The sequence below is a fragment of the Delphinus delphis genome, chromosome 18 (assembly GCF_949987515.2).
Source record: "Delphinus delphis chromosome 18, mDelDel1.2, whole genome shotgun sequence".
Taxonomy (NCBI): domain Eukaryota; kingdom Metazoa; phylum Chordata; class Mammalia; order Artiodactyla; family Delphinidae; genus Delphinus; species Delphinus delphis.
This window is the reverse complement of record NC_082700.1, coordinates 13,845,647-13,859,138: the sequence shown is the minus strand read 5'-3', so window position 1 is coordinate 13,859,138 and position 13,492 is coordinate 13,845,647. Positions and strand designations below refer to the sequence as shown.

The following is a 13,492-nucleotide window of genomic DNA, read 5'->3' as shown; positions in this document are numbered from 1 at the left end:
TTCAGTCTCAGAAGGTTGTGCTTTTCTGAGAATTTTCCATTTCTTCCAGGTTGTCCATTTTATTGGCATATAGCTGCTTGTAGTAATTTCTCATGATCCTATGTATTTCTGCAGTGTCAGTTGTTACTTCTACTTTTCAATTTCTAATTCTATTGATTTGAGTCTTCTCCCTTTTTTTCTTGATGAGTCTGGCTAATGGTTTATCAATTTTGTTTATCTTCTCAAAGAACCAGCTTTTAGCTTTATTGATCTTTGCTATCGTTTCCTTCATTTCTCTTTCATTTATTTCGGATCTGATCTTTATGATTTCTTTCCTTCTGCTAACTTTGGGGCTTTTTGTTCTTCTTTCTCTAATTGCTTTAGGTACAAGGTTAGGTTGTTTATTTGAGATGTTTCCTGTTTCTTAAGGTAGGATTGTATTGCTATAAACTTCCCTCTTAGAACTACTTTTGCTGCATCCCATAGGTTTTGGGTCGTTGTGTCTCCACTGTCATTTGTTTCTAGGTATTTTTTGATTTCCTCTTTGATTTCTTCAGTGATCACTTCATTATTAAGTAGTGTATGGTTTAGCCTCCATGTGTTTGCATTTTTTACAGATCTTTTCCTGTAATTGATATCTAGTCTCATAGCGTTGTGGTCGGAAAAGATACTTGATACGATTTCAATTTTCTTAAATTTACCAAGGCTTGATTTGTGACCCAAGATATGATCTATCCTGGAAAATGTTCCAGGAGCACTTGAGAAAAATGTGTATTCTGTTATTTTTGGATGAAATGTCCTATAAATATCAATTAAGTCCATCTTGTTTAATGTATCATTTAAAGCTTGTGTTTCCTTATTTATTTTCATTTTGGATGATCTGTCCATTGGTGAAAGTAGGGTGTTAAAGTCCCCTACTATGATTGTGTTACTGTCCATTTCCCCTTTTATGGCTGCTAGCATTTGCCTTATGTACTGAGGTGTTCCTATGTTGGGTGCATAAATATTTACAATTGTTATATCTTCTTCTTGGATCGATCCCTTGATCATTATGTAGTGTCCTTCTTTGTCTCTTGTAATAGTCTTTATTTTAAAGTCTATTTTGTCTGATGTGAGAATTGCTACTCCAGCTTTCTTTTGATTTCCATTTGCATGGAATATGTTTTTCCATCCCCTCACTTTCAGTCTGTATGTGTCTCTAGGTCTGAAGTGGGTCTCTTGTAGACAGCAAATATATGGGTCTTGTTTTTGTATCCATTCAGCCAATCTGTGTCTTTTGGTTGGAACATTGAGTCCATTTACATTTAAGGTAATTATCGATATGTATGTTCCTATTCCCATTTTCTTAACTTTTGGGTTCGTTATTGTAGGTCTTTTCCTCCTCTTGTGTTTCTTGCCTAGAGAAGTCCCTTTAGCAATTGTTGTAAAGCTGGTTTGGTGGTGCTGAACTCTCTCAGCTTTTGCTTGTCTGTAAAGGTTTTAATTTCTCCATCAAATCTGAATGAGATCCTTGCTGGTTAGAGTAATCTTGGTTGCAGGTTTTTCTCCTTCATCACTTTAAATATGTCCTGCCAGTCCCTTCTGGCTTGCAGAGTTTCTGCTGAAAGATCAGCTGTTAACCTTATGGGGATTCCCCCTTATGTGACTCTTAAACTATTGACATTTTCATTGGACGATCCCAAACCTTCCCTCACAGGTGGAGCTGCTGTTTTATCTCCTAGTTTGCGTAATGATCACATCATGCCTTATAGTAGAGTGACTGATTCTTATATATTTTTCTCTCCCTTATGTTTAAATTCCTTGAGTGTAGAGTTCATATCTTATTTATTTTTCTCTCAGTGGCAAACCCTGAGATAATATGAGATAACACACTATGTGTACATCAGTTAGTAAACCTTTGTTGGATGAAGGAAGAAAAATAGGACCTTTACTTGATCAACAGTTTCCTTTCAAAAGTTCATAGATTAAATCCTGCAGTTTTCCCCCACTTTTATTTCATCATGACAAAGCCCATACTATATTGGTTAATGTTCATGATTATTTTAACTATTTTACAATTTTCCTCAACTTCCTACTCACCGTGATACAGACAACAGGATAACCAGACACAGGTCCAGCACTCTCTCTGGCTCTGTAAGTGTCATCATACATCAGTAAGGACACAATTTGAGGGACAGAAGGAAAAGTGACATCTGCCATGCTGTTCAATTCTTCTATGTACACAATGGCTTTGGTGGCCTAGAAGGAAAAGATAATTCTCCATGATTACTGACATATTAGACTCATGCTGCTTCTATTGTGCAGAACAATACTCACAATGCTTGGCAAGTCCATGGCTTCATTATAGTAAAAATTGTCACACCCAGAGCCTCTGCAGTGTGACAGGCTCTATGTGCTTTGTTCCTCATGACCCTGGCACCTGGGCCATATCTTATGGTGCAGGGGAGGGTACCTGAGTCCTGGGTTGGCCAGTGGCCCGCAAAGTATTTGGGCTTGAATTTTTTTCTCCAAATTGTGATGATAGTAGTTAAGTCTGTCTCGGGGTGGTAAAGTGGAAGATCCATGAAAAAGTCAATTAGTTAATAGTGGGAGGAAAGCTGAAAGAGACCAGGGTGAAGGCAGATGCTAGAGGTCATGTGACAGCATGGACCCTGCTGAAGTGGAAATCAGGTGAAAAGTGAAGCTTCAGAGGAGCAGAGGACAGAAGCACAGGCAGAGGGAGAAGCTGAGTCACAGACCGAAGAGGAACCTGTGAACATCTACTGGGGGTAGAATGACAAGGAAACCCCACTGACACATTTGCCTTTTGCTCCCGAATCATCTTCTAATATCCAACGATACACTGCAGTTTCCAAGCCTATATTTACGTGTGTCTTCTTAAAAGGGGCTTTGATCACTTGAAGTGATTTGAGTGAATCTCTGTTCCTCTTACTCAAAAGAGTTTAATATGATGCTCCATAAAAACTAAAGACTCACTTCTTATGTGATCAAGACTTACAAAAATATATTTGAAAAAGATTTTCTGCCCCTACTTCTTGCATTTTAAATATGACTTAAAAAAAAAACCCAAGGCACTGTAAATACCATCAAGTAGTAAAAATTATAAAATATTAAAAATACCTGTACTTAAGGGAAAAAACAGTCTCCCCAATTTGATCTCATGCTAATAGTGAAACAAATAATAAAAGAAATCGAGTAAATGTAAGCACAGATACTGTAAACATTGGTCTGTTCGTTAAATCACTTAGCTTTAAAAATTAGGCTTAAAGCTCAAAATTCTACGGAAATTACATTTATCTTGAAGAATATCTGGTTGATGAAATAATATAAATTAAATAAACAGAGGAAAGAAGTGCTAGGACAGTAACATTTGGGTCATTGAGGCTCTGGACATCAATTTAATAAAGTTACGATGAGCAGGTGGGAATTTTGAGGGTTAGCAAACTGTTTTGTGGGTTGAAATGTGTGTTTTAATGAGTTGTGGCACTAAATTAATAGCCTCATCTTTGTGCTGAGACTATGCCTTCTCTCTGGAGGTTAACCCCAGATTCAGTCGTTACTGACTAAAATAGGAAGGGTAACTGGGCTGACGTGGGACTCGGAGGCTCTAGTCCTTGAGTTTCTACAAACATGATTTTTCAAGAAAGAGACAGGAATTTTTTATTTTGGCTGCACCATGGGTCTTGCAGGATCTTAGTTCCTTGACCAGGGATCGAACGCATGCCCTCGGCAGTGAAAGCATGGAGTCCTGACCATTGGACCGCCAGGGAATTTAGGACTTTTTTTTTTTTTTTTTTGCGGTACGCGGGCCTCTCACTGCCGTGGCCTCTCCCGTTGCAGAGCACAGACTCCGGACGCGCAGGCGCAGCGGCCATGGCTCACGAGCCTAGCCGCTCCGCGGCACGTGGGATCTTCCCGGACCAGGGCACGAACCCGCGTCCCCTGCATCGGCAGGCGGACTCTCAACCATTGTGCCACCAGGGAAGCCCCAGGACTTTCTTGATTCTTGTTTTCGAATGGAAACAAAATTTATTTAGGAGGTGAAAAGAGATTATGGGCATTGTCTTTATACAAGGGTTGTATAAAGTTGATTACTTAACTGTACACTATGTGATGCTTACATGCATTTTCCATGATAAAATACTGGCCACAAATTTATATCCATAAATTACTTACCTGCGTCTCTGCTATCATATTTTCATCGGGTTTTAGGTGGACAGTGAAGGCCTCTCTCATCTCTCTTACCCCATCGAATATTACTTCAATTTCAACAATGTGCTGGATTTCTCCCTCCTTAAACTCAATTTCTACAAATGCAAAATCACAGGTTTAAATCTTTTACATAGGAATATGTGAAGTTTTTCTTAAGCTTCTCTGACAGTGATCCACAATGAGAAATATATTTCATATTGTGGCCCAGTATACTTACGTGTATATGTTTGTGTGCACACGTGAGTGTGGATAAAATGGAATAAAAAGTTTTAAAAACATCACCTATTCTTACAATATGCATTGCATTCTAATATTTTCTATTCTATTCCATTTTATCCAGAAGAAAATTCTGATCATAAGCTACTAAATTGATTTTTTGACCCACAGTTTGAAAAAATGCAGAGTTATGGAATAGACAATCAACAATTTTGATACTGGCACAATCAGACAAACGCACCTCTCATTTCCCAGAATTTCTAAACCAACAGGACATAAGTGAAATATATGATCACAGGCATTACTGAGGGTGAATAGTATTTTCATTATGTATATATCTAGAAAAGCTGGACATAAAATTGTTGAAATTTTTAATATCATGTCAAATTATATTTTTAAAAGACTTCTTTCGGTTGTTGACGTTAATCTTGGAAATTCAGCAATTTTTTTAAAGAAAAATGTTAATGGTGTTTTTTCTCTCACCCTGTCGCTCCTCACTAAAAATAATTCCTTCATTGTCATGAAAATTAAACCCAATAATGGTAATCCTTTTTTAACCATTCATTCTGAGATTCTTAAAATGTTAAAAAATTAATTGATTTTATTGAACTCAAGAATAAGCAGCTGACCAAACTTGAATAAACAATTTTGTTGGTTTTACAATGCCTTGTGAAAAACTGGTTCAGAGGAGAAAATAAAGAATATAATGCATAATCATTCCAATCAGAGACGATAACAGACGCTGCTTTCTCATGTAACGGCGGTATTCAATCATTATAATTCTAAATTAAGAAATCCTTTAAAATGTGGCAGAAGAAAATGTGTCTCCAATGTATTTTTCTTTTCCTACTTCCATCAATTATGAAAAGGATCTTCTTCTTTAAAATTGTGTTTGTAAGCCAGACTCATCTTTAAAATTAGTTCTGTTTCTGGGTACAGCCATTTTCCACACTGGCCTTAGCCAGTTCTTTGATACCATTAGCCTTAGATTTCTCATGCCCCAAGAGGGCGTACAGTCCTCGTTCCAGAGGATGAAAATAGCTGATCACTTCTGGGTCACCAATTTGTTTGATTTGACCTGTGTGAAGGTGCAATGAAAATTTATTTTCTAACCCTTCAACATCTGGGGATTTCATAGAAAAATACAGATGTTTTAGATCTTTTGTACTTTTCTGCCTGGCAACAGTCATCTGGCTATGACAGTACAGGTCTTTCTCAGCACGGAATGGACTTTCTGGTTGAAGAACATTTCCATCACTCCATCTTTCCCTCACACTTTCCTTGCTTCCCTCATTTTCATTGCTTGTCTTGGCCTTGTAAACATTTGAGTTTTGTAACCCTCTGAATTATATAAACCTAGTTTCTGAGAAGTTGAAAACTTAAGTGTTTATTTTAAATGCTTAAATTAATTGTTTTCTTACAGTATACATGCTAGGTGATAGTTGTTTCCTCAGCCACTTTAGACTTTTTTTTTTTAAATAAATTTATTTATTTATTTTTTGGCTGTGTTGGGTCTTCGTTGCTGCGGGCGGGCTTTCTCTAGTTGTGGCGAGTGGTGGCTTCTCTTGTTGCAGAGCATGGGCTCTAGGTGCGCGGGCTCAGTAGTTGTGGCTTGCAGGCTCTAGAGCGCAGACTCAGTAATTGTGGCGCACGGGCTTAGTTGCTCGGCAGCATATGGGAACTTCCTGGACCAGGGTTCGAACCCATGTCCCTTGCATTGGCAGGTGGATTCTTAACTCCTGCACCACCAGGGGAGCCCCTAGACATTTTTAACCCCAAAATATTTGGGTTAAATATTAACCAAAAATATTTCAACGTTTATTCTATATTTAATTTTTTGTTTACCTCAATTTGGACCATAAAAGGAGAAATTAAAATATATTTCAGGAAAGATTATTAAAATTTTTTTATAAACACATGTTGACATTTATAGGATAAAAGAGACACAGGTTGATTTACTGTTATTTAAGTTTTCTCTGATTTCATTTGTCAATTTACTATATACATGTAATTTTGTTTCTGTCTTAGCAAAAAGAATTGTTTTCTTTATAAGAAAAGCATCTTCTGTTAAAGATCTTGTCATCCACATTTAGAAGGTGTTTCCTTCATGTAAAACATGCTCATTTTAGAAATAGTTATTTTAGATTTTATAATTTAGCAGCTGATCAGTTTTTTCCTCTCTTTTTGGGTTTTATGCATATATTTCCAATATATTATCATTCTTTACATAGAAAATAATATGAGGATAACTTTGAAGCTCTACAGTTCATCAAACTTTTACCATATGTGCAAAGAAAATAAGTGTTCCTTTGTAGAAGATGCTAGTTTTTCCAACTGTTTCATTAATTCTATTACTGATTCTGTCACTTCCTAAACTTTGTTCTCAACTGAGCAGACCAAGATGAACGCCTGTAGTCTATGATCATCAAAAACTGTTGGCAGTCTCTATTTTGCCAGTAAACAACCCACAGGGAGAGAGAAGAACTGACTTGTTTTATACTCATAAAAGTAATGGGTGAAATGATCCGAAAGTTTGAAGAAGGAGAGGGATGGATGAAATGTATTCATTATGAGTTCCTAAGGCCCAGAGAATTCATGGGCCCTGTGGTTGGTCATCTGTCCCCCTTTTACTGTCCTCCATTAACATTAAACTTTCTAGCTTGAAGTTTTGCATTGTTGTTGTTCTATGACTATCTTCTTGGCTATCATGCACATTTTCAATGCAATAGGATATTCAGGAAAATTGTTATTTAATATCGGATTGCCATAACGCAGGGAAAACCCACTGAAAATGAAAGGACTGTAGACTCAAAACAGAAGATCATCTAGCACACTAACTCAAAATTTCCCTAACACAGGTACCCAGCAGTCAAAAAGGGAAACTCTGGAAATAAATTCCATTGACTTTGTTTTCCTGAAGGAGATTAATTTAAAGGAGTACATGTATTTGTATTTCAGTTGGATGGATATCTCTCTTCCATTTTCTCAAGGGTACCAGCACTAACACAGTGTGAGCACAACCCATCTGGACACGGGCCCTAGGAGCCCCCATACCTTCCGACACAGGGTGATAGTCCTTTCCAGACGTGGCTGAACCGTCCTTGGTGTGAACCCTCACAACGGAAACCTTTGAAGTGTCTCCTTGGCGAATCACTGGAATTTTTATAACCACCGGCTGTCCTGGTTCTTTGGGTTCACTGACGCTAAATTTGGTTTCTCCAAATTTAATAATTGTCTCTAAAACAGTGGGAGACACAGACAAATTAAATTGTAAAGGGAATGCTTTTTTTCTCCACTTCTAATGGTTTTTCTGTTTCCCATGTGGGAGGAGCTTAATTATATTATTCTCTTGCCTTCCCTCTGTCCCCTCACTCAGTATCACTGGTGTGTCATGAGAAACTGAGCATGCATGGCCCAGCTCCTTCCTTAGCAATTAACCAGCCCCCAGAAATCACGTGCTGTGGGCTGTGTCTATGCGCCAAAAATTTTACACGAGTGGGCCACTGACTAAGGGAAGGGAAGGAGGAAATTGTTGACCCAGGACGACCTGCACCCAAGGGTATGTGAGGAGTAGGGAGGTCTGAATGCCTGGGATTTAGCATTTAGGTATCAACCATATTCTTCAACATAATTTTCAGTTTAAATGGTTTATTTCGTTCTCCACTTATCTTAGTCTTTTTCCTATTTCTCAATTACTTTAAAAGCCAAGTCAGAAAGAGGGGGTTATTTTCTGAGCCACCTAAAACTTTAATACAGATGGATTTCAGTTCCTAATTTACAGTTGAACACAAGAAACAGCTTCTTACTATCAGCATCATCTCTGATCCTTATCAGAGTTTCATTTTGTTCACCAACCACAGCTCCAAAAGGGGAGTTGCTTTGTGGAGTGCCAAGAACCAGACGGAGCTCCTCTACCTCTTCGTATAGTACGTCATCCATCAGCTCAAGGATACAAGGCTTTTCAGTCTCACCTGGAACAATAATAACGACAGCAGGGCAGTCACATCCCGTAGGCCATAAGGGAAGCATCTGCAACCAGGAGGTAAGCCCCACGAGGGCAGGGATGTTGCTTTTTTCCCTGCTGTATCGACAGTGCAAGGAACAGTGTCTGGCATGTAATAAGCCTTTGATTAATATTTGCTGAATGAATGATGAGGTTTGAACATATGCAATGACAGGCCCTATTTGTACAGGGAGTTCTTTAATGCCTGTCTTAAGTTCTGTCACTTATGTCTGAAAACAAGGGGAAAAGAGGAAATGCCAATTTTATTTACAAATTTCTAACATTATGATCAGGAGGCAAATTTAGCAACTTTGTACTGGTTGGTCATTGTTAATTTGACCACAGCACATGTACCTTGTACAATTATTGGATCAAAGTGGTCAAATATTTTATGACATTGGATACATATTAAAAATGTGACATCTATTTCCTTTCATTTCTGTCATTTGAACATTAAGTCTTTCCCAGTACTGTGAAATCTACACATTTGATATGACATCATCTGCTGCATAAAGTTTGAATAAACAATATAGCACAGCACTAGAAACTAATCAATAAGTTGATACGGAAACCAAAGGAACATTCATTCACCCTGTTAATCTACCTCCCTTTGTTATCATTTAGTGCACATTAAACCATGTCATAAGCTTGCTGAAATCCAGAACCTGTATTTCCTTGATAGATATTTCACACCCAAAACGTGGCTTCTGCAAATTCCAAATAAAAATTGCAAGCCAAAACTTACCAGGGAGGAAGGTGATGGTGGAGAGATCAGTGTTTGGGCGTTCTTCAAAGTCCATCATCACCTGTGCAGACCCCTGGCGCGTATAGCATCTCACGGAAGACCTGTACTGGATATCTCCACTCCTGTGGATCACGGCAACTATCTGCCCATCATTTTCATTGCCAGTATATACTCGCTCTTTGAATTGCATCTTAGGCACTGAAAAAAAATACAAGAAAATAAACATATGAATCAAAGTGGATAGAAATGTAAGGAAAACGGCATTTCAGAAAACATGGTTTCGTGGGAAGAATAATGGAACAGAAATGAGAAGAACTGGAACCAACTCTCCACTCAGTCACTTGCCAGTGTTTTGGCCTTGAGCAAATCACTTAACTCAGTATTTTGATTTCCTTATCCTTGTAATTTTGCTCTGCCTATTTTGTGGAGTAGGAAGATGCAATGAAATGTGAGAAAGTAGATAAAACCAGAGATTTTAAGATGTCTGTATCTATATATGTTGCTTTACCATGAGCTTTTCAGAATTTCTTGATATGAATAATATTAAATATTGTGCACATAATCACATGCATAGTTTACCTGGACCGTGTTGGAAAAGTTGACAATGACTATAATATTATATATATTACATAATAGAAAGTGACACCTATACTAGGTCAATTAACTACAGGCCTCATTGACAATAGGTTAGACTCCTCCAAGCAATGTCAGGATCATCGTGGTAGAAGATTATTCAGAATTTTCTTGTGATGACGTGTCAGAGAGCCCTGCCATGTGTCCAGAAGCTTACTGCTTCAGAACAGTGTCTTTGGCACATCATTAGGGGAATTTCAGGAGTCTGGGAGTAAGGAGATAACAGAAAATGTCTTGTGTTGAGAAATCAAAAAAGACCGTTAATACTCAAGGGTTTGTGCAACCCCATGTGGTCCCACCCATCTGTGGGGGGGAGTTCTTGACACACAATCAAGATATTGATAGCAATCTCATTTTTTTAAATTTGCGAGGAAGACTGAAAGTTTTCTTCTGAAGCTGTTTAATTCTATCAAAATAATCAGGATGAGAAAGTAAGACTTGGTCAGCTAAGGTATTATTATGGGTTGAGCTGTGTCCCCTAATTCCCAGGTTGAAGTCCTAACACCCAGTACCTCGGAATGTGACCTTATGTGGAGACAGGGTCTTTACAGAACTAATCAAGTAAAAATGAGGTCATTAGGGTGGGCCCTAATTCAATATGACTGGTGTCCTTATACAAAAGGGAAATTTGGACACAGAGACACACATAGAAGCTGATGTAATGACACACAGGGGAAAAGATTGCCATCTACAAGACAAGAGGGAGGGCTGGAACAGATTCTTCTGTTGCATCCCTTAGAAGGAAGTAACCCTGCTGATACCTTGATCTTGGACTCCTAGCCTCCAGAACTGTCAGACAAGAAATTTCTGAGTCTGTAGTACTTTGTTATGGCAGCCCTAGCAAACTAATACGGGTATATAAACCCTAGTTTATCATTTTACTTAACATTTATATAAAGTCTACCTTATCGTTTTACTTATCATCATAAATTAATAAACACTCACAATCTGAGACAGAATCATTTATGGCCACCGTGGCTTTGCTGGGATCACCAAGGGCAGCATTCATAGGCATTCGAAGCACAAGTTCAAATTTCTCAATTCCCTCCAGCACCGGCTGTCCAAGATCATCCAGAATGATAACACGAACAGTCTGCATGTTGACTCCAGGTGCAAAATCTAAATTACGACTGATTCCCACATAGTCTGTTCCAGCTATGACAGTAACAGAAGAATTTTTCAGTTGGGGACTAACTCAATTTAAACAAAATTATGAGAAGCAAACTGTGAAGATATATTTATAATCCTTTTTAAAATATATAGACTAGCATACCGTTACAGAAAATACATTTAACGAAATGCAAAAGATTAGTATCTAACCTTTTGGTTATTGAGATGGTAGATCAAGGATCAGGTTCTGAACTTTGTCTTATCTATGTCTAACAAGTTATTTTACCTTTAGTTATTTTAGCTTTCTTATAGTTTTCTTCCATCTATTTTGGAATTCTCAAATAGAACTAGTAAAAATCAGGTCTAAAAATAACCAGCATATCAATCATTTGATTATCATAAATTATATATGAAATATAAATATTGAAATTTTGTTATCATTAGTTAAATATCCAAATCTATTTTCAGAAGCTACTACAGAACTTTAGGTGTGTGACTGCCTGCTGGTTAAAACAACACATTTCAGATACAAGCTTTTGTCTGACATGCTTCACCCACACCTGCCCCAGAGACATATTTGGTTTTTGGCTTATTATTTTTCAGACTGTGGGGCGCATACTAGTGTTGACATCTCCATTTATGTTCTAAAGTAGTTAAAAAAACAAAACTTTCTCTTAATCTTTAGGCACTACATCCATAAAGACTGAGAAGAGGGGAGAGTGTTCAGTATTATTTCTTCCTTGTTTTCATACCTTCTGCTCTTCTAACTCTCCTTTTGTATCTGTTTACCTCTGAATATGCAACTATATTTGAGTATGTGTCTTTAATTCATTTTTAAAAGTCTCTGTATCTGAATCTCACTGTGATTCTTTCCGTGTTTTTCTTTTCCTCTTCTTTACCTTTATTCTCATCTCTTTCTTTGATTTGAATTTTCTGTAAAGAAATGACTGATTTGGCTAAACAAATGTTTATTGGACACCGGCTACATGCAAAACACTATGCTGGTTCTACAACATTTAAAAAGTGAAAACTTAAGGGTGACATAAAATGGGATGAATGGTATGCGTGATGAATGTGTGATGTGTGCACGATGTACGCGTGTGGGCATGTGTAAGAGATAGTTTGTACTGCTGGTCATTTAGATGGAACAAAAAAGGAAATTTCTTATCTTATGCTTGTCCCAGCTTTAAGATAAACTTTTAGCAGATGTAGATTCCAGAATAAAAGGCAAGCATGTGTCGGCTAGGACAGATTGTATAATGAAGTGTAGGAAAAGTCTTTGGGTCCCAAGTATTTATGGGGACGTTTGTTTAAAATGAGGAAGGAGCCAAGCTAGAGATACATACCTGCATGATACTTAAATGCCACTAGATTTCTCTGAGGGTGGCCTTCACAATTATTCTAGTTGTGCATATGATGTCATAATATTCAACGATGGTAGATTTCCCAAGTATAGAGAAGCAATTCATGCAAATAAAGGCATTCAAATGTAGAGTCTTTGACTTATATGTTTATAACTCAGCTTTTGATTTGTGGCCCTCTAGATGTATTTTCTCACAATAGTAAATAGAGCCTAGATTTGCCAACTATACAGTAATAATTTCAGAAAAAATTACATTCAACCAGACTGCTTGAACAGAAGTGAAGTATTTGGGCTTTAAGGTACTTCATCATGGCAAGTGGAAAATTGTAGAATACTCAAAAGAGTTGCTGTAGGAAACTGCTCACCATCAGCAGAGGGAGGGTCTGTCTTCTGAGACCTCACGGTGACGCTAGAAGCCTGGGACAGGTCAGTGCCGGCTCTCCACACCCGCACGTCCACAGAGCCTATGCTCTCGTCCACAGGGTACTCGACGTCACCAAAGTAGAGGATGGGTTCTGTTAAGAAGGAAACAGAAACCATTTCTGTTACGTTTACTTTTCCACATCAAACTGTACGATGAAATTCCAAAGAACAGTTCGCTTCATCTTATCGACTTCCTTATACCATCATTTTTTTTTCCTTTTAGCAAGATAACATCTCTTTAATCTCTAGACTTACACAGTTTTCAGATCAAAATGCCTCTGTTGAAAAACAAAAATACATATGGTAAAGTGTCTAATGGAACTTTTTTTATTGCTTATTTTTGTTGTTGTTGTTTTGCTGCGTTTTGTTTTGGCGGCGCTGCACGGCTTGTGGTATCTTAGTTCCCTGAACAGGGACTGAACCCCCGCCACGGCAGTGGAAGCACCGAGTGGACCACCAGGGAATTCCCTCTGATGGAGCATCCTTATCTTGAGGCACATGAGTTACTTTGTCCCCTGTATGTGGGGTTATAAATGGCTTCTAAATGTACTTCCTAAAAGTTTAGCTGGTAAAGTAGCTGCAAAACGAAACAAAACACATAAAGCTGAAATTTTATGTATTTTGCCAGACGGCTCATTTTCCTGTCTCCTACCGCGTCATCACTCTGGAGACTATTTGCATAACGACATCTTCTAGTCCATCAGTCCACTGTCTTTGGGCCTCTTATAACCCCTAGAGAGTTAGCCCCTATTGGCATAACTAGACTACATACGATTGGCATAACTAGAATATATATGATTATGAGTCC

The 13,492-nt window shown here is 37.9% G+C and overlaps 1 protein-coding gene across 1 annotated transcript in view; it reads right to left on the bottom strand.

Moving 5' to 3' along the window:
* FREM2 (FRAS1 related extracellular matrix 2) overlaps positions 1-13,492 on the bottom strand; it is a 152,875-nt gene that overhangs the window by 27,194 nt on the left and 112,189 nt on the right. The window contains exons 7-13 of the mRNA XM_059996086.1: positions 12,627-12,776; positions 10,734-10,943; positions 9,156-9,353; positions 8,214-8,378; positions 7,462-7,644; positions 4,156-4,286; positions 2,059-2,217 (exon numbers count right to left, since the gene is read on the bottom strand). Coding sequence (XP_059852069.1) covers positions 2,059-2,217; positions 4,156-4,286; positions 7,462-7,644; positions 8,214-8,378; positions 9,156-9,353; positions 10,734-10,943; positions 12,627-12,776 — 1,196 coding nt within the window. The remainder of the gene's footprint in view (positions 1-2,058; positions 2,218-4,155; positions 4,287-7,461; positions 7,645-8,213; positions 8,379-9,155; positions 9,354-10,733; positions 10,944-12,626; positions 12,777-13,492) is intronic.